The 22650-nt window shown below is 42.0% G+C and overlaps 1 protein-coding gene across 4 annotated transcripts in view; it reads right to left on the reverse strand.

The window, feature by feature from the left end:
• LOC124794778 (transmembrane and coiled-coil domains protein 2-like) overlaps positions 1–22650 on the reverse strand; it is a 189678-nt gene that overhangs the window by 12480 nt on the left and 154548 nt on the right. For 3 of the 4 annotated variants that reach the window (XM_047258412.1, XM_047258414.1, XM_047258411.1), the window contains 2 exons: positions 11710–11931; positions 3709–3890 (listed from right to left, as the gene is read on the reverse strand). In XM_047258412.1, coding sequence (XP_047114368.1) covers positions 3709–3890; positions 11710–11931 — 404 coding nt within the window. The remainder of the gene's footprint in view (positions 1–3708; positions 3891–11709; positions 11932–22650) is intronic. The other variant, XM_047258413.1, reaches the window with a different exon arrangement.

The raw sequence follows: 22650 nt of genomic DNA on the forward strand, positions 1-22650 counted from the left end.
GTTGCTACCAAGTTCGTAGCAACAGAGACAAACTATTAATCAATGGTACTATTGGAACATATTGCAACACCTGCAAGAAAAAGTGAGAAAGAAATGGCCTGAAATGCTGTGAGACAATTCATTGCTCTTGCATCACGATAACACACCTGCACATTCATACCCGTTGGTGCAAGACTATTGCACAAAAAGTGAAATCACTGTGCTGCCTCAATCATCGTACCCTCCAGACATGGTTGCAGCGGACTTTTTTTTACTTCAAAAATTGAAAACACCATTGAAAGGATGGAGACTTGCAACAACAGAAAAGATAAAAGAAAATTCACAAACGGCACTTTGCATCACCCAGCAAGAGGCATACGAAGACTGCTTCCGGTCATCGAAACAGTGATGGGAGCACTGTATCAACTGGGGAGAAGAGTATTTCGAAGGGTACCATGCACAACAAGCAGAAGGTTAGCACAGAAAAATTTTATGGACGAAGTACCAGAATTTTTTGAACAGACCTTGTACACTGGTTTCTTTAAATTGAGGTATAATCACAAAGTAATGACAACTCAAAAGATACTGCAAAATCGTGACGAAACAAAGCAATAGGAGAAGTGATGTTACCATTCATTGTATTGCTGAGGAGTGACATATGCACGTAAACAAAACTGAAATCATCTCTAAGCTCTTGGACAATGTTCTTCCTCAGAGTTTACAAACAAAAACAGGAAACACTGCAGTCCTGGGACAACTATAAAGGAGACGTTACCTTTAGTTCTTCCATTGTTAATAATAATTCAAAAGATGTATTATGGATGTGCTGACACTTGCCAAATCTTAAGCACAGGACACATCACAAAGAAAACTAACAACTTACTTTTAACTAAAATAAACAGTGTTGGAGTTTGGTAAAACATCAGTACTTCAATAATTTGTGTAATAACACTGAGCAGCAATACATTATTTGCAGCGGCGATAATTGTGGTGTCTACGAGTCCTAAAAGACCTGGTCATTAGGTGAATGGAATGGATCACATGTTTGAAAGAGGTTATAAGATGAACATCAGTAAAAATTAAACATTTGTAATGAATATGGTAGAATTGAATCAAGCAACATTTAGATATGAAAAGCATTGATGATTTTTGCTATTTGGGTAGCAAAATAATTGATGATACAATGTGAAGAGCATATGTAATGCAGATTGTCAACAACAAGAAAGGAGCTTATGTAAAAGAGATATGTAAGTGCCTTGAAGTCTTTTTGAAGGCATTTGTCTTTGAGTCACTTTTTAAGGTATTGAAACAGAGCTGATAACCAGTTCAAGCAAAAAGAGAACAAACATTTTGAAATGTATCACTAAGGAAGAATGTTTAAGACTAAACCAGACAACTAATGAAGAGGTACAGAATCAAATAGGAAAGAAATTTATGGCACATCTTCACTACATGAAGGGATTAGTTGATAGGACACTTCCAGAAGCCTCAAGTAAATCAAATTTGGTAAAAGTAAGTGTGTGGGTAAAAATTGTATATAGGGAGATGAAGGCTTCACTAAAGTAAGCATTGTCGAATAGATGTAAGTTGTAGTAGATATGAAGACAGGAAGAAGCTAGTATTTGCGGGCAAAGGTGGGTAGGCTTCCTGTTGGGCAACCCTCCTGCACCACGTCAGTGTCTCATTCTGTCATGTTAGTAAGGCATTTTCCCATCCCTGCCTGTAGGCACTTTTCTTAGTCTACAGCCCAGTTCCCAGACTGCTCACATGTGAGTTGTTTACCCAACCATGCCCAGCTCAAACAGACACTCTGCCGGATACAGGTTGGAGGATTCAGCTAATCACTCCATGAACTCTGTGTGTGTGTGTGTGTGTGTGTGTGTGTGTGTGTGTGTGTGTGACGAGAGAGAGAGAGAGAGAGAGAGAGAGAGAGAGAGAGAGAGAGAGAGATCCTACTCTCTGAGACAACTGTGTGTAACTTGCAGTGCTGCCAATTTGTATGTGGTAGTTTGGGACAGCACTTTGATTGCTATGCTAGTATATAATGAACTTTCTAACGTGTGGAGACCAATGTACATTTACAATTACTTGTCTGAAGAGGATGCACTGTACTAAAGCAGAATATTCATGCCCTATTTCTTTCCATTTCATAACTATAAAGGAAGGATGAATTTTAGTAAGAATTCCATGATCCTTAAGGAAACCTCTGCAAGATGTATGGTTATTTAATATGGTTATCTAATAAAATGGTTGTTTAGTCTCATGCCTCTTGCACTGTGTATGTGCCGGTCTTAGCCAGCTACAGCAGTTAACTTGTGCTGCCACTTGCAACTATGATTGTATCACTCTGATAACTGACTGTCTTTTTTTTATGACCTATATTCTTGACTCATGGAACAAACCCATGTCTTATGACAATAGCACTGTTGCTGAAAATTTAAAAGTTGTCATGTGAGTTCATGTCACTTTTACCATTCTGATAAAGGTAGTCTTAGAGCTATCAAAACCTGTCAATATGTTTTTAAAAAAAGTTGTTTGCAACAAGTTGGCTGACTGTTACACTTCATATATTTGCATAAATGGCTGCTGAGCGCACAGTCAAAAATAATTTTTTATATTTTAAACTATCTAATATTCTTACTTCCCATTTATATTGAATAAATACTTCATTGCTTTAGACGCTTTCTTTCAGAACATAATTCCGTAAAACAACAGACCAAAAATATGCAAAATGAACTAACACACTTATCTTTAGGTCACCACAATGAAATATACTTGCACAGGCAGAGTGTGCTCCACTATGCTTCCTGGTTAGTGCATCTGCGTGTTGATTCCATTTTAACTTGTTAACCACCTGGATTCCCAAGGAATTCAACACAGTGTTTTATTTAATGTGTAAGTAACATTATTATCTCTCTTTTCTCATAAATGTGTGATATGTATTACTGTTATCATGTGCTCTACATCCTTAGGATTCTTGTCACTATGGATCTATGGCACAAAAAAGTACATTTTACCTAAGTTGGTAATGCTGGAAGAAAATTTCTTAATGCTAGCTAATGATATACATCTAAATTTGAAACAGTTTTATTCAGCTATAGGACCAGTTAGTCCTATTTAGACTTTTTATCAACTTCATTCCATATTCAGGATAAGACATTCAGTAATAAATCTGATATTCCTTCTGTTATCCTTCTACACTTTGTAGCAATACATTGGGCACTACAAACATTCTATGAAGGAAAATGATAAATTATAACTGAATATATTGTTACGAGTGATAAGTTTCCCAAGCACAATTAATATAAATAAAATATATGTATTTATTTATTCAAAGAATTTAAATGAGGGGTTATCTTTCTCAGATCATAGGCAGTCTCATTACACCCTGGATGGAGGAATGTAACATATAACACTCCACTAAGGAAGGTACCAAGTCTGCTTCTGTTCTTAACATACATAAATAATCTTCAAATGCCTCTAATGGACAGTTTAGAAATTGTGATGCTCGCTGATGGCTCCAGCATATTAATTAAGGGAACAAACTCAGATGTGTCACTTCCTCTTATTTCTATGCAGAGAAAAACTGTAGAAGACAAAAAGTTCTGTAACTTTATCACCAAAAACTTCTCTGAATTGTAATATGATCTCTCTCCTTCCAAGTTCTACATTTTTAGCTTAAACTTAAGTTTATCAGACGTCTGTATAATGCCGTTACTGATTACACACCGTGTGCGCAAGAATGGCATGACAATGCCAGCAGCTGTTGCAACCAGAAGGAGAATGACCTGCAAGACAGTCAGCAGTACATTGATAAGCTTCACTGCAAGTGCCCGAGCATTTGAGTTGTCCAGTCCTTCGAGCGTCACATATTGCTGTTGCTGTTGCTGCTGGTGTTCCATCTTTGAGATCTGTAGGAAAATATGTTAGAGAGAGATAATCTTATACTGGTGTTTGGCTAAGGTCAAATATTAGTGTGTATCAACAAGCAACATACATTTATTTATTTTCAAAAAGAAGTTGTTAAGATACAAAGATTTCTTCAAAGAATCTGTAAAATATTTTAGTACATTTCTCCTATTTTGGCACCAGCTGCAGTTGCAGTTCTTATTCATACAGTAAGTTTTTTGGCCATAATAGCCACCTGGTTCTGTTTTTAAAACAGAGATCTCCACCAGTATTTGTAATATGGAAAGGAGGGCACTATCATGGTCCAGTCTAGCACTTGCATCAACAATCGATACCAGTCACTACCCATCTTTACCATTTGTTTTTCCACAGCTTGCAACATACACAATGCTCGCTTACACAACGTCCCATGCCCCAAAACAATGACTGTTCCAGAATATTATCACAGGATGTGCTATGTTAAAAGTAAATGAAATTTTGACAATGAAATGTTAATACATGGTATGCACCAATATAAATTGTCAGCTTTATCTGTGCGACAGCTGTGCTTATCTAGATTCTTAAAACTGCTATGTAATGTCTTTCATTCAACTGGATAAACTGGAATACTACTAGTAGTCATAAAAAATTGTTTATTTTCGATAGTTATTTGTCAATAGAAATTCATCAAAAGTTGATGATGGTTTATAGGGAAACTTACTTTGTTCAAACAATTGGGAATTGAGGAACTGAATTCAAAGGTGACTGCACTTCCTATAAAAAAAGCTGCAAACATAAATGGAGGGGGAAAAAAACAAGAAACTGTACAACTCAGAATTGGACAATAGACAATGCAAGACACATGAAATAGCTGCTCCCTTGGAACAGGAGAAAGATTTAATACAATACACAAAGGATTAACTGTGGGAGATGTTTATATGTGATGGCTAACCAGTGAGTGGTAGCTATTAGGCCTGCATACATGCATCATATGTCTGACTGACTTGACAGCTTGCTAATTTATTATTCAAAGAAGTTCTGAATGCTTTCTCCAAACATTGTATTTACCAATTACTGCGACAATGCACATGCAACAGAAATATTTTAGAAATTGTAGCTTCAAACAGGCCTGACCTTATTGTCCTCATCGATAGAGAGAGAGAGAGAGAGAGAGAGAGAGAGAGAGAGAGAGAGAGAGAGAGAGAGAGGGGGGGATTAGCAATCACAATATAGTCACAATGGCTATTAAGGTTAATAAATACATCAAGAAGACTAGGAGAATCTTTGTTTTGGAAAGAGCAGATAAGCACTGTTAGCATGCTACTCTGACAATGAACAGATATCTTTCAGTTCCAATATGAATGCACATACAGGAATTATGACAAAATTTAAAGTGGTTGTAAATTATGTCCTGGAGAAGTAAGTGCTGAGTAAGTGAATTAAGGACACAAACGGCCCACTGTGGTTTAATAAAAAAATAAAAGTTCTGAGAAAACAGATATTATTGTATTTTCAGTTCAAAAGAGAACACAGAGATGCACACAGACAAAAGATGATTGAAGTCATGCAACTACGCAAAGATCTCTGTGCAAAGATAACTTACAAAGAAAAGAAAAAACAGAAAAAGCTCTGGGCAAAGCATACAGCCGCTACCATCATACATTAGTAAAAGACTCCTGAAGAACTAGAGAAAATTCTGGTTCTATGTAAAATTGCTAAATGTATCAGAGGCTTCTATTCAGTCATTTGGCCAAAAGTCTGGTGTGCAAACAGAAGACAGCAAAGGAAGCCACTTGGAAGGAAGAGGAGACAAAGGCCAGAGCTAAAATGGGAAAAATACAGACAGGAAGCAATGGAAGACAGAAATTTAAGAACAGATGACTGGAGTGAAAGAGGCCTTTGGAGATAGAAAACTCTTACTTCCTGAGAGAGAGAGAGAGAGAGAGAGACGAGGAGGAAGAAAACAGGGTGTTTAATTGTGAGGCCAAACACTTTCATAATGACCTCACAAAGCTACAAAGATTAGTTTTCCATGACACATCCTGAAAGGACAGAATACAATGAACGACCAAGTAAAAAGGCGACAACTGCAGTCCATTCACCTCAGCATCAGCTCAATTATTTGTGAACTCTACAGAGGGGAATTCATTCTCTTGCTCTTCTTGAGTTATTGCCACTGTATAGGCACCACAGCATATTTCTATTTTTAATTTCTTGCACACAGTATAGTTGTTACATCGCTAATCATATTGCAAACATATAATGCGTATCAAGAGCAATGGTATCCATTGCGATTTAGCAACAGGTGAGTGTTTTGGATGCCTTATGTCATATGCCATGGCCACAGAAGGTACTGCTGAAATTGGTGGTAATAATAATCTTTTTTTGACTGTAACAACCTTACAATCCTTGACATTGCAATTATCTAGGATGATTGCTTTTATCTTGCACATCAACTAAGAATTAGCAAAATTTAAATATTCAGTAATTAATTTTCTGGAAAAGAAGTATTTGCTTTGTTAAGAATAGTAAACAGCCCTCTAGCTTTTAATTTATAAATAGTGTAGATCATTAGATTCTAAATGGGATTTTCTATGTTTGTCACAGAACAATGCACACACAACACAGTCAAAGTTAATTTCCCTTCTGCCCACTTGAATCATGTCATGTGGCATTTTTGTGCCTTATTCTTTTTAAATACTAACAACAGATCATATAACCTTGTAAAACACGATTCCTGATCACAAAGCTACACCTTCCACTTACAGTAAATTGTCCATCAGTTGAGGAGATAGTTAATACTGATGTTGGTTTAATACAGGGTGATTCAAAATGAATACCACAACTTTAAAAATGTGTATTTAATGAAAGAAACATAATATAACCTTCTGTTATACATCATTACAAAGAGTATTTAAAAAGTTTTTTTTTTTCACTCAAAAACAAGTTCAGAGATGTTCAACATGGCCCCCTCCAGACACTCGAGCAATATCAACCCGATACTCCAACTCGTTCCACACTCTCTGTAGCATATCAGGCGCAACAGTTTGGATAGCTGCTGTTATTTCTCGTTTCAAATCATCAATGGTGGCTGGGAGAGGTGGCCGAAACACCATATCCTTAACATACCCCCCTAAGAAAAAATCGCAGGGGGTAAGATCAGGGCTTCTTGGAAGCCAGTGATGAAGTGCTCTGTCACGGACTGCCTGGCGGCCGATCCATCGCCTCGGGTAGTTGACGTTCAGGTAGTTACGGACAGATAAGTGCCAATGTGGTGGCGCTCCATCCTGCTGAAATATGAATTGTTGTGCTTCTTGTTCGAGCTGAGGGAACAGCCAATTCTCTAACATCTCCAGATACTGTAGTCCAGTTACAGTAGCACCTTCGAAGAAAAAGGGGCCAAAAACTTTATTGGCTGAAATGGCACAGAAAACGTTCACCTTAGGCGAGTCACGTTCATACTGAGTTGTTTCCCGCGGATTCTCAGTGCCCCATATACAGACATTGTGACGGTTGACTTTCCCGTTAGTGTGGAAAGTTGCTTCATCACTAAACACAATCTTTGAAACGAAAGATTCATCTGTTTCCATTTGAGCAAGGATAAAATCACAGAAATCGATTCTTTTACTCTTATCAGCTGCAGACAGTGCTTGAACCAATTTCAGACGATAAGGTTTCATAACTAACCTTTTTCGTAGGACTCTCCATACAGTTGATTGTGGAATTTGCAGCTCTCTGCTAGCTCTGCGAGTCGATTTTCCTGGGCTGCGAACAAATGCTTGCTGGATGCGTGCTACATTTTCATCACTCGTTCTCGGCCGTCCAGAACTTTTCCCTTTGCACAAACACCCATTCTCTGTAAACTGTTTATACCAACGTTTAATACACCACCTATCAGGAGGTTTAACACCATACTTCGTTCGAAATGCACGCTGAACAACTGTCGTCGATTCACTTCTGCCGTACTCAATAACACAAAAAGCTTTCTGTTGAGCGGTCGCCATCTTAGCATCAACTGACGCTGACGCCTAGTCAACAGCACCTCAAGCGAACAAATGTACAACTAAATGAAACTTTATAGCTCCATTAATTCGCCGACAGATAGTGCTTAGCTCTGCCTTTTGTCGTTGCAGAGTTTTAAATTCCTAAAGTTGTGGTATTCTTTTTGAATCACCCTGTATATTAGTTCTATACCTGTTACATTTAGGTAAAGTTACTGACAAGAACAATCCCAAATATTCACACAAAAATATACACAATAAAGTTCTTGTGTCCGTTTCCAAACTCTGGCCTCCAGTGTCTGCCATATCACTGTCAGGTGCTGACTTCACTGTGAATACTTTTCATTTCTAGGGTCAGTGCACAGTTCTATGCATGACTCAGTCGTGGGCCTCTATCTTTGTTGATTAGACCATCTTGAATCCTAATTTTGATGGCATGTAGATACAGATAAATGTGTGTAGGTTTGATGAGCACACCATGTCTCAGCTTGCTACCTGGTTTTTATTTCACCAGGACATCAAGGAATGGGAGGGGACCATGCTGTTCCACCTCCATGGTAAACTGTATGTTGGAGTGAAACTACACACACTGATCTTTACCTACATGCCTCCAGCAGTTACCACAAGCCTCAGCGTGTAGGCTTTTCTGCACACTTGTTCAGAGGTCACAATCCGTCTGTGACCAAGACAGCCTTCCAATGGAGCTGAGGTACCTGTAGATGACATTTTGAAGAAATGAATATAGGAACAACCAGATAAAGTATGCATTTAGACAGGCTGCACCTACAAAACTGCTGGAAGGAAAAGAAGAGCATCAATTGCTAGAATGCATCCTGTTTGTCTGCAATACCTCAAGAAAAGTCAACAGAATCTTGGAGCAACATAATGTTAAAAGTATATTTCATCCACACCTAAAACCTTTACACTACTACGTCCAGTAAAGGCTAGGCCTTAAAAAAAACCATAGGTCAAACAAATCCTCTGCCAGTGGTGCAAAACAAACACTGGGCAGAGGTTTTGTGAATGTAGATGCCACACTGAATTAAACCATACCATATCATACCATACCATACTATTACAACACCGAACTACTTAGACAGTCTTCCTCCTTCTGGGCTGTAAGATCAAAGAGGCCATTGACATTAGGGTTCAATGTGGTGTAACCAACAAAGATAGTGGCCTAAAACTAAGTTGGGTATGGAACCTTGAACCGACCTTAGAAAACAAAGAGTGATCCTCTACAGTGAGGTCTTCAGTTGACAGTAATAGCACGGACAATGGCAGCGAGTTTGGAGCGAGGTGTTGCTCACTCCTCCCCCCCCACCACCACCACAGCAGGAACCACATAGACAGCACTAGGATACGAGTGGTGGAGGGGATAATGGTCAGTGTATATAGGATAGAATGGAATAGCAGACATCAGGGGCCACCTGAAGATGGTGATAAATCTGTTTGCCGGAGTGTCATGGAGGAATTACAAAGTGACCTGGGCGGACACCCAAGAATTCTTCAGACCAGAAATATGCTGGGAAAACATCAGATCAAATTACCATTTTCTTCTAGAGTGAATACTGGACTGCAAGTTTTATGGAAAAAGACAGGCTATTAAAAGGGTTCATGATGGAATTGACATTGATGAATATTGCCGTATTTCCAGGGCATAACTGAATTACCACTGCTGTTGTACATTGTGACAGGAACTTTTCCGAACTGCTTACAAAACAGGTGAGGAAATCATCTCAGCCTTTTTAAATCTGATCTAAAAACGTGTGTGTATTGTATATTTATCATACATCAATTTTGTGATAATAAGGACAAAGTGATATGTCCTTTTGTGGAGCTAGAGAGATCACTGCGCATAACACACAAATAAGCAACTGAACTGGACGTACCAACCTAATAGTGAGTAGCACCCCCTGTTAACCTGATCATGGCTGTAGTTCATCATCATGGCAATTACTAGATAAGACGCCAAAAGTGTTCAGGAGCTGGCCTGATCAGTGACCAAACAACTTCTGCCCAAACCTCTGAGAAACTGGTCAGAACTGGTTCCGAGCTAGCATATCTCACTCAGTGGCACTCACCCGTGTTCAATGGTTTGACATCAAGAGACGAATGGGGACCACATACGCAATACCACTATCATATCATATCAGAGGAATGTTCAACCACTGCTGCATAATCTCAAGAGCGACAGAGTCGTGTACCACCATCATAAATATGCAAGTCACCTGTGCATGGTGAAGGCTCAGAAAAGGCTGCACAGGAATGGACATTAGGTTCATTTACCACTTGACAGCAGGAGATGAAAGATTATATCAGGGGCTGCATTTGACTGTGCATAGACTACACACCACCCACGTAAACCTACCTTCTACTTCTACATATGTGCTGTGCAAGCCACTGTATGGCGTGTGGCTGAGGGTACTTTGTAGCACTACTAGTCTTCTCCCTCCCTATTCCACTCGCATAGAGAGTGTGTGAAAAACAACTGTCTATGTACCTCTGTACAAGCCTTAACTTCCCTTATATTCATTGTTCTTAGGCAAAATGTGTCTTGGCAGCAACAGGATCATTCAGCAGTCGGCTTCAAATGATGATTCTCTAAATTTTCTTACCGTCTGCCTAAATGATGCCCTGTTGGCAAGCACGTTGCATAGCTTCACATGGTTTTTTATGTACTTTAACTCTGCCATTGTCAGGTAACAATATGTACCACAGCCTGTCAGCCCACAAGAACTCTTTATCAGTCGTATTATTCTCCATACAGAGTGATGTACTGTGAGAGTTGTGTGTGAGTTTGTTGCTTCTTCAACACATAACAAGGAGGTCGTCGTGAATGGTAAGACTGCTCACAGTGGCTCTTCTCACCTCACATTAAATTCACAATCTATTTGCTCCATTAACCAAAGTTGATAGTGAGTCCTCTCACCAATGCACTGTTGCCCACAGTAGTCAACTTGAGTGACAGAGGTTTTCCTCAAATCAACATACCAGCAATTCAATCTCAACACTGCAACACATGAGAAACTTGGTGCCTCTGGTATTTAAAGGATCAAATGTTTCATGTAGAGAGCACCCACAGTGACGGAACGAGCCCATATCAAGTGGCTCACCCAACTCATGACTGACTGCTGTATGAATAGTCAGTATGGGGTAGATGACATGACAGGCCAAACTATTCGATTGGCCATGGCAGCAGAAGAACTCTGGCTCAAATGTAATATCTGTCTTCATCTCTAATTCAATCACCCACAACTGTAGTTTGTGAATAAATGATTATACAGGAGAACTACAGTACACTAAATATCAATTTGTAGCCCTTGTTGGGTCAAAATGTGACAACTCTGTTACGAGTCCAACCTGCAAGCATTGGGGAAATTACATGGTAAGAAGCCTCTAGAGTAACTCTGGTCTGTTGCTATTGTTTTTGTGGTTTGTGATTTAAGGGGAGTCTTGTGGCCTTTTACTAAACATTGCTTGTTTTAATTAACTCTCTCTTTGGTTTCCATGTTGTCCAACTAGTGATTTGTGATCAGGTCGAAGTCAGCGCCCATAGTACTTCACACAATAAACACACACCTCTGTGTTTCACCAATTGTAATTTATGTTATACAGTACGTATAAGTAAGACAAACAAAAGTAATAGAAAAATGATTGAATTTTCTTAAGTTACACTGGCCTTTCAAGAACTAAAAATTTTCTGAATTCCAGAAAAAGATATCTCATTAACAGAAAAATAAATAATATATAAAATCAGGAACACAAACCAGTTCCAGTGTGGAGTCAGCATAGTCTAATAGCAGAACATACAATGGCCATCATCAGCACATCAACCTACCTTTGTTTGGCAGCTGTCTAGCATGTCGTGGATGTCACGGAGTCGTTCTTCACTCTGGTATTGCACCTTCTCCTCCATGTCAGCCAGCGCCTGTTTCAGGTTCTCCACTTCATTCTGGTGCAGCTCAGTGAGGTCGTTGACTTGCTCCTCCAGACGCTCACTGCGGAAGCGTTCCTCTGTCAATGCCTGGCTCAGGAAACTCACCTCCTGCTGCAGTGACTGCTGTAGGCATTGAGGAAAGAAATGTTGCATTTTGCAAGTAGTTCGAGTCCTAGCATAGCTGGCAAACAAGTGTACAGCAATCGATGAGTGCCAACACAATGAATTTGCTTCACCTTCCACTCACTCAATTCTGTCAAATAACTCTCAAGGTTTAGAGACAAAACTATTTTTACTCATCCTAGCATAGGTGGCATGATCTTATAATGTTATATATGAACGCTGGTCAAACGACTACATCAAAGGGACCAAACTGCTTTGTCATCAGTCCCTTGTTCCTGTTAAATCAGTCCCACAATGGAAAAAATAAAACAAATGAGATGTACAAGGTGTGATTGGAAAGTTTTAAGAATGGGCTTGTAATTGTACAATGGTGGTACTTACAAGCTACTGTGATGCATCTCTTTCAAAATAGTCCCCTTCTGACTGAACACACTGACTCCAATGGTGTTTCCACTTTTGGAAACATTCTGGAAATTATTTTTCTGAAGTGGTTAAGAACGCTCTCTGTATGTGCCTGGATGTCTTCAATCAAGTCAAATTGTTTCCCTTTCAGTGAAAATTTCAGTTTAGGAAACAGGTAGAAGTCCGCAGGGGCCAAATCAGGTGAATATGGCAGCTATGGAAGCACAGGAATTTTGAATTTGGTCAAAAATTCAACAATGGAGAAGACACAATGAGCCTGAGCATTGTCACGGCTTAGCACCCAACTCCTGTCTTTCTATAATGGTCTTTTCTTCTGCACCTTTTCACGCAAACACTCAAGGACACATTTGTAGTATTTCTTGTTAATTGTCTGTCCCCAGCAGTGAATTCATGATGCACAATACCAGTAGAATTGAAAAAAATCACCAACATTGTCTTCACCATCGACCAACTTTGCCGTGCTTTTTTCGGTCATGGTGTATCTGGGGTCTTCCACTGCGAACACTGCACTTCAGTTTCAGGATCATATCCATGATTCGTCACCTGTAATTACCCTGTTTAACAAATCTGGGTCATTTTTAGCCTGATTGATCAGTTCATGGCACACTTCAAGTCAGTATTGTCTCTGGTCACTTGACAACACTTTTGGAATGAATTTTAGGGACACTCGAGGCATGTTCAGATCTTCAGTTAAAATTGACTTAACAGCATAGAAACTTAAATTAAGTTCATCAGCCATCTATCTAATTGTAAGTCAACGATCAGAGTGCAGTAAGTCGTGAACTTTCACAAGATTTTCATTCGTTTTTGAGGTGGAAGGATGGGCGGACTGTGGTTCATCTTCAAATGATTCATGGCCATTTTGAAATCTGTTGAACCAGACAAAAACATTTGACTGGCTCATACAATTATCTCCAAAAGCAGTTTTCAATAGTTCTTAAGTCTCAGAAGCTGATTTCTTGGTTTTAAAACAAAATTTCAAATAAACTTGTTGCTCCATTTTTATGTCCATTTTCACTCGGACAGAATCTGGCAACAAGCCCTAACAGACCCACACTCAACCAGCTGTCACAACGAACTGAATAAAGGAAATGCAATTTCCTGTCAAGAGGGCATTCAAGGACAAGGCAATGACACACTCCCTAACCTCCGTGTACCTGAACGCCAAACCAGTAAGCAGTAGCTGATCCATTCTTAAAATTTTCCAATCACACCTCATACAGCACAATACCGAAAGTAAGGAAAAACCACAAGCACAACAGAAAGGCAACAAACACTACAAGGAACAAAAGAGGACAAGAAAACCACAAAGAGATGCAAAAAACAGGTACAAGAGATTAAAACAAGAAAGCAGATTACCATGGCTGGCGGACCATGAGAATGAAAAGGAGAAGCCAGCCACTCTGAAACACATTAAAACCTCCAGCCTAAAAGCACTAGGGTGGAGGACACAGAGGGGCAAAGGATATGCACTAAAACTTAAGGAGAATAATAAAACCCACCCTCACGAACAAAACATAAAACTAGATCAGCCGATGAGGCACTGTCAGCTAAAATTAATAGCAACGAGTCCGGTAACCGAAGATTTTGTCGCACGGCAGCCAAAGTAGGACAGCGCAACAGAATATGGGCCACTGTCAACCGGGCGTCACACCGACACTGAGGTGGGTATTCAAGGCACAGGAGATAGCCGTGGGTGACCCAAGACTGGCCAACACAGAGCCGGCAGAGAACCACAGAGTCCCTGCAAGAGGCACTCGTGGAGGACTTCCACACATTCATAGTCTCCTTGATAGCATGCAGTTTGCTGTGCATACTGTTATGCCATTCCACCTCCCAAACCCAAAAAACCTTGCGGCGTAATAAGGAACGCAGGTCAGTTACAGGAATGCTGATCTCCGTAAGCGGTTTCCGCGTATCCTGTTTGGCTAGCCTGTCAGCAAGTTCAATGCCTGTGGCCTCCACCAGGACGCTGGTCACTGGATTTGTCCTAAAAGCTCCCATCACTAGTCAAACACCATGGTGGTGCACTGGGTTGAGTAAACGCAACACTGAGAGCACCGCCAAACCAGAAATCAGACTCCCATAGTCAACTGAACAAAGGCTCTGTAGAGCTGCAGCAGCTTAGAGCGATCCGCACCGAAGTTAGTGTTGCTCAGACAGCAGAGCGCATTGAGGTGCTGCCAGCACTTCCACTTAAGCTGACGAAGATGAGGGAGCCAAGTCAATTCTGCTTCGAAAATCAGTCCTAAGAATCAATATGTCTCCACTACAGTGAGTGGATCATCATTAAGGTAAAGTTCTGGTTCAGGATGAACAGTATGACACTGACAGAAGTGCATGACACATGACTCTGCATCTGAAACCTGGAAGCCGTGAGCTAGAGCCCATGACTGTGCCTTGTGGATGGCTCCCTGTAGGTGCCGCTCTGCAACACCAGTACTAGAGGAGCAGTACGAAATGCAGAAGTTGTCTGCATACAGAGAAGGTGATACCGATGGCCCTACAGCTGCTGCTAGACCATTAATGGCCACTAAAAATAGAGATACAGTCAATATGGAGTCCTGCGGGACCCTATTCTCCTGGATGTGGGGAGGCTATGGGAGGCACCAACTTTGACATGGAAAGTACGGAGCGACAGGAAATTTTGGATAAAAATTGGGAGTGGGTCCCGGAGACCCCACTCATATAATGAGTCAAGGATATGATGTTGCCAGAACATGTTGTAAGCTTTTCATAGGGCAAAAAAGATGGCAACCAGGTGCTGGATCTGAAAAAGGCTGTGCAGATGGTGAACTCGAGGGACACAAGATTATCAGTGGTAGAGTGACCCTGGTGGAAACAGCTCAGGAATGAAGTCTGTAGGCCATGTGACTCCAGGAGCCAACACAACCACCACCTCACCGTATATTCTAGCAGCTTACAAAGAACGTTGGTGAGGCTGATGGGCTGATAGCTATCCACATCAAGCGTGTTTTTACTGGGTTTGAGCACTGGAATGATGGTACTCTCCTGCTATTGCGATGGAAAGACTTCATCGCACCAGATCCGGTTGAAGATGAGGAAATGTCGCTTGTAGTTGGATGGAAGAAGGTTAACTGTGGTGTGTAGTGAACAAAGGACCTTCCCTTTCATCCGCTGTTTGAGAGTGCTTAAGGCCAGGGGATAATTCTCCGATGTAGAGGCTCGAGCATAGTGCTCAGCAAATTGCTCAGCAATCGTGTTTGCATCGGTAGATAACATGCCATTTATGTTAACGCTAGGGACACCTGTTGGGGTCTAATACCCAAAAACATGTCTGATCTTCGTCCAGACTTGGGAAGGTGAAGTATGGCACCCAATGCTTGAGATGTACCGGTCCCAGGACTCTCTTCCCATCTTTTTATAAGCTGGCGAATGTGGGCACGGAGCCGTTTAAAAGCTATTAGATGCTCCAGGGAAGGGTGCCACTTGTGTCACTGTAGAGCCCGCCTACGATCTTTAATGGCCTCAGCAATTTCCAGCGACCACCAAGGTACTGTCTTTTGCCGGGGGCACCCTAAGGAACAAAGGATCGCATTTTCCGCTGCAGAAATTATTGTCCTGGCAACTCACTCAACCATCACATCGATGTTACCACGGGGGGAGATTAAACCGTGATGGCAGAAGTTAAAGCTTCCAGTCTGCCTTGGTTGAAGCCCATCTGGGTAGGTGTCCATGGGCATGATGCCAGGGGAGTGACAGGAAGATGGGGAAGTGGTCACTACCACACAAGTCAACTTGGGATCTCCGGTTGACAGATGGGAGAAGTTCTGGGCTGCAGAGTGATAAATAGCTGAGTAAGTACCATGAGTGACACTTAAGTGTGTGGTGGCCCCAGCATTTAGGAGGCAGAGGTCAAACTGAGACAGTAAGTTTTTGACATCTCTACCTCTGCCAGCAAGCATGGTACCAACCCACAAGGGGTTATGGGTGTTAAAATCTGCAAAAGTAGGAAAGGTTTAGGGAGTTGATGAATCAGGGCAGCCAATACGTTCAGGGCTACTGCTCCATCTGGAGGAAGATATACGTTGCAGACAGTTATTTCCTGTGTCGTCCTTTCCTGACAGCCACAACTTCAAGACGAGTTTGAAGGGGCACAGGTTCACTACATACCGAGTTTAGGACAGACACAAACTCCACCTGATACTATTATATCCACTATGGTTCTTGTAATATCCCTTACAGCTGCGAAGGGCAGGGCTTTGCATTGCCAGGAACCAGGTTTCCTGGAGGGCAATGCAGAAAGCAGGTGTAAAGCTTAACAGTTGCCTTGGCTCAGCTAGGTGGAGGGAAAAAAACACCGTAATTCTACTGGAGGATTATGTTATTGTGAGGCAGGGAAGGCATGAAACACTCACTCATGGAGGCAGTTACGCCTCAGGGTCACCTGCTGCCACTGACCGAGTATCTGTGCGATGAATATCCATTGTGTCTGAGGACCCAGCGGTATCTAGGTCCTCAGCAGACAACAGAATCTCCACATAACCCTCAGACGCAGAGCTTGTAGGTAGCGATGGTGTGCATGGGGACTTTTTGTTTTTTGGTTTCTCTCGCTGCTCCTTAGGTTTTTCCGGCTGGGAGGGCTTCACTGATTCAGTCTCGGGGACTGAGGAGGACTGTGAAGCACTATGACCAACTACATGTAGATGCTACAACCACTGGCAAGTGTCTGCTTTACTACTGGTATGAACCTGGGAAGGGAGTGACCCAAGGGACCACTTCCTAGCAAAAGGAGCCAAAGAAGACTTACACTTCCCCAGCTGAGAAGTGTGGACCGATGTCACCGATGATTTGGGGGGGGGGGGGGGGTTTGCTCCCAAAGTAGGTGGTGCAGGAGCAACAGGGATAGGCCTACCACCATCAAGGAGGCAGGTGGAGTCTTACAGCTCTGAGAGCTGACGGGAATTGGCGGTAGTGATATGGCTATTATTGTTCAGGTAGTGGTGGCATAAGATGATGTCATAGGCACAGGATGTAGCCTCTCAAATTTCCTCTTAGCCTCAGTGTAGGTCAGTCGGTCCAGGGTCTTGTATTCCACAAATTTCCTCTCTTTCTGTAAAATCCTGCAGTCTGGCGAGCAAGGTGAATGATGCTCCGCGCAGTTGACACAGATGGGACACACACGGAGTATTGGGATGTGATGGGCATCTTCAATGTGGCCGTGTGAGGCTGGAAGTACAGCGGGTAGATGTATGGCCGAACTTCCAGCACTTATAGCACCGCATCGGGGGAGGGATATAGGGCTTGACGTCACAGCGGTAGACCATCACCTTGACCTTCTCAGGCAATGTATCACCAAAATGAAATCACTGGTGGTAAACTGATTATCCCACAGACTCCAATGAACACGCCGGATGAATTGAACACCTCGCTGCTCCAAATTGGCGCACTGCTCATCACCAGACTGCACAAGAATGTCCCTGTGGAATATACACTACTGGCCATTAAAATTGCTACACCACGAAGATGACGTGCTACAGATGTGAAATTTAACCAACAGGAAGAAGATGCTGTGATATACAAATGATTAGCTTTTCAGAGCATTCACACAAGGTTGGCACCAGTGGCGACACCTACAACATCATGACATCAGGAAAGTTTCCAAACGATTTCTCATACACAAACAGCAGTTGACTGTCGTTGCCTGGTGAAACGTTGTTGTGATGCCTCGTGTAAGGAGGAGAAATGCGTGCCATCACGTTTCCGACTTTGATAAAGGTCGGATTGTAGCCTATCGCGATTGCGGTTTATCGTATCATGACATTGCTGCTCGCGTGGGTCGAGATCCAACGACTATTAGCAGAATATGGATTCGGCGGGTTCAGGAGGGTAATACGGAACGCCCTGTTGGATCCCAACGGCCTTGTATTACTAGTAGTCAAGATGGCAGGCATCTTATCCACGTGGCAGTAACAGATTGTGCAGCCTCGTCTCAATCCCTGAGTCAACGGATGGGGACGTTTGCAAGACAACAACCATCTGCACGAACAGTTCGACGACAGTTGCAGCAGCAAGGACTATCAGCTCAGAGACCACGGCTGCGGATACCCTTGACGTTGCATCACAGACAGGAGTGCCTGCAATGGTGTACTCAACGACGAACCTGGGTGCATGAATGGCAAAACGTCATTTTTTCGGATGAATCCAGGTTATGTTTACAGCATCATGATGGTCGCATCCGTGTTTGGTGACATCACGGTGAGCGCACATTGGAAGCGTGTATTCGTCATCGCCATACTGGCGTACCACCTGGAGTGATGGTATGGGGTGCCATTGGTTACACGTCTCGGTGACCTCTTGTTTGCATTGACGGCACTTTGAACAGTGGACGTTACATTTCAGATGTGTTACGACCCGTGGCTCTACCCTTCATTCGATCCCTGCGAAACCCTACATTTCAGCAGGATAATGCACGACCACATGTTGCAGGTCCTGTACGGGCCTTTCTGGATACAGAAAATGTTCGACTGCTGCCCTGGCCAGCAAATTCTCCAGATCTCTCACCAATTGAAAACGTCTGGTCAATGGTGGCCGAGCAACTGGCTCGTCACAATATGCCAGTCAGTACTCTTGATGAACTGTGGTATCGTGTTGAAGCTGCATGGGCAGCTGTACCTGTACACACCATCCAAGCTCTGTTTGACTCAGTGCCCAGGCATATCAAAGCCGTTATTACGGCCAGAGGTAGTTGTTCTGGGTACTGATTTCTCAGGATCTATGCACTCAAATTGTGTGAAAATGTAATCATGTCAGTTCTAGTATATTTGTCCAATGAATACCTGTTTTTCATCTGCATTTCTTCTTGGTGTACGAATTTTAATGTCCAGTAGTGTAATACCCTGGACCATATTTAAGCTCTTATGGGATGTGATGGAAACAGAAACATCCCCCAGATTGTCACAGGTGAGTAATGCCTCTGACTGGGCAGAGGATGCTGTTTTTATCAAGACTGACCTGGATCACATTTTGGACAATCTCTCCACCTCCCCAAACTTGTCCTCTAAATGCTCCCATGAAGATTCCCCATCAGCTCATATATATGAGGTACCGGGGCAAATAAGGTTCGCTGCCATCCTTATCCTTAGCTTTGCGTTCTTCCCATGGTGTGGCCAGGGAGGGGAACTATTTGGTATCATACTTCTTCGCATTGAAGTTAGAACTCGACCGCTTAGAGAGTGCTGGTGTTGGATCACCAGCAAGAGATGACGTAGTACGCTTCATGGCGTGTCATCCACCCTAATGCCAACCACTCTGACCAGGGGCCCTCCCCATGGGCGCCACCCAGCCTCAGCCAAGGCCACCTGGCAGGATGGCCATTGCCGGGAGTTCCGATGTCCCAGGGTGATGGGCACCTACTCCTTGGCATACACGGGGAGTTAGCAGTGCAAGATTCAGCAGACTGGCTACTGTGCGGGATTTGAGGTGCAAAGAAGTCCATGGTCATTGTTGGTACACAAAACAATGCTGCATAGTGGATGGAGGAAAATGCACCCAGGAAGATGGAGAATGAGCGGGACAGCAAAGCCACGATGATGAAGGATGCTGTGGTGGTGGTGGTGGTGGTGGTGGTGGTGGTGGTGGTGTGTTGGGGCTTATGGGCGCTCAACATCGAGGTCATCAGTGCCCTGACACACATTAAAAGGAACGAATGTGGACAGACCTAAGAAAACTAAAGCACACACTCAAACAAAGAAGGAAAATGCTACCTAAGAAAGTAAAACCTAAGGAAAGGGGAAACATAGCAACAAGAATGTCACAGGAAATTGTTATTGGCTGGCCACTTACATAAAATATGGGCGAGCTTGTCACACAGTGAGCAAATTAAAATCCTCTCCCTAAAATCTTTGTAAAAACATTTGACAGGGCACAGAACTTTAAAGCTTTAGCCACATTCGTCCGAGTGTTGCCTAAAAGAGATGGCAGGTCCGCTGGCAAGTCAGCCGCGACCCGCTGGCCAGAAAATAAAACGCAATCCAATAAAACGTGGCGCACAGTGACCTGGACGCCGCAAGCACCACACATTGGAGGGTCCTCTCGCCGGAGCTGAAGGTCGCAATGCACGATGGACACTATGCATCATGTACGGCACTCTTCCCCAATTGGCTCGCTCTTCAGGAAAATTTGGAAAAATGGAGATCAAACCCGACAGGGGACAATCACAAAGGCTGAAACATGTGAGACTCCTTTTAGTCGCCTCTTACGGCAGTCAGGAATACCTCGGGCATATTATAACCCCCGCACCCGCAAGGAGACATTTGATATTCTACTGCACAAAGTCTGAGTGTAACAATTTTTTGTGACTTTTCTCCTTGGCTTGTTCTTACTCTCCTTTTTATGTTCTGTTACGTACACCATCTCATTCTTGTGGTGGTTAATTAAACACAAAGATTCTAGGTCTACCTTTGCTTTTCCCCCTTCACAACTTAACTTACTACTACTACTACTACTACTACTACTACTACTACTATGATTCCATCATCATGCAACCATTTACTGCTGCTATAATCTGGTCCAATGAAGCCAATGAGTCACGTACAGAGTGCTATTTAAGAAGATTATGACTTCCTTGGGCAATATCTCAAAGGGTATGTCTGGCAGGTGGGTTAATTGAGAGTAATTGGTGTTTAGAACAATGGTTCTGGTGATGGTGGCAGGTAACCTGGAAGGGCCCTTGGTAATATGAAATGAATTTTTAGTTTTCACCTTTGGCATGTAAGGGTTAGATAACCATACCCACTGTCCGAAGTGGTAAGTAGACAATTTTGCCTTCTCATTGTGGGTATCTTCCTGTCTTTATGCAGCCTTCATCTTTTCGTCCTAAAACCAGATGTGTTTTAACTTTTTAGCAAAATCTCGAATGGAAGATGTATCTCCTACCACAGTAAGTTGGAATAATCCAAAAGGAGATCACATGTTTTGGCAAAAAACAACCTCGTAGAAGGATAACCCCATGTTTTTGTTGATTTTCAAGTAATATATGACACAACAAATTGTAGAAGGGCATTCCAATTACTGCAGCTACTATTTACATCATAACTCAACATTTTCCCCACTGTCCTGTGAACTTTCAGTTCTGCTGTTCACTTGCAGCTGTAGTGCACTAGTTTGTAACTTCTTTATGCACAATAATAGGCATAACTGCTTCAATAGCTCATACATAAAGTTAGTGCCTGGGTCCATTACTTTAGTCTCTGGTGTTCCAAATTTCAACAACTGGTTAACCATAGCCTGCACCAATGTTTCCATATGGGAAATGGAGGCAGGGCGTGGGAGGAGGCGCTGGGGAAGGGTGGTTGACAGCTGGTACGAAGAGGTAGAGGGTACAGAGGATAATGTTGTGGCACCGGTGAGCTACAGGCAGAGGGTGTTGTGTGCAGCATACAATCACATAGAGGAGTGGATTGTGAAATATTACTGTATCTCATTGCTACCTATCACAACCCCTCAGAGAGCATTAAAGATAAACACTAGTCCTAATTGTCCAATTGTAAAGTGACCTGTTTCCAAATTACATACAAAAATAACCACTATTTCAGTATAAATATAATTTGAAAACGATGCTTTGCTGAAACTATATGTGTAAAAGCCACCGTGTGTATTTTGAATGTGCCAAAAGCATTTAACATTGTTCTTATGTGAGAAACACAATACAAATGTGAAATTAATACTGTAACTAATCGAAAGAAATAGTGCACATGGTCAGGATATACCAATAAACCTATCATTATAAAATTACTACAGCGAATTAAATAGAACATATAAAAAAAGCATGTTAATTGAATCTCCAATATATGTTAGCACTAAAATTCAGGCACTAGTTGATTTGTTATACACAAATTTAGAAATGTAATTGTTACCTGTAACATAATTAGTCAGAAAATGTTATATTAACTCTTAACTAAGTTGAAAATAGGTTCACCTTGTTCAGCACTGAGATTGTCAATTTTTAGCAATGTGTATCTCATATTCGGTTTAACTTTTAATTGTGATTTTACATAAAATTGTAATTTTTATTGTAGGTAATTGTTAACAAAAGTATAAATAGAGGTCACACAGGTGCCTTGGAGCACTCGTTTTTTGGCTAGGGTTGCGAGCAAATGTATTGTAGGCTCACTCGTTTGTTGATTGTTGTGAACACTGCGTCGTTTGATGTCAACTTTGGGTACATGTGATGTAACTGGTACAGTTCACCAGGCTCGGACACCAGAGTCCTGGAAATACATTGGTATTAAAACTGCACTGTACATTGGAATTTATTTGGGAGTCTTCCGCAAT

The sequence above is a fragment of the Schistocerca piceifrons genome, chromosome 4 (assembly GCF_021461385.2).
Source record: "Schistocerca piceifrons isolate TAMUIC-IGC-003096 chromosome 4, iqSchPice1.1, whole genome shotgun sequence".
NCBI classification, from domain to species: Eukaryota; Metazoa; Arthropoda; class Insecta; order Orthoptera; family Acrididae; genus Schistocerca; species Schistocerca piceifrons.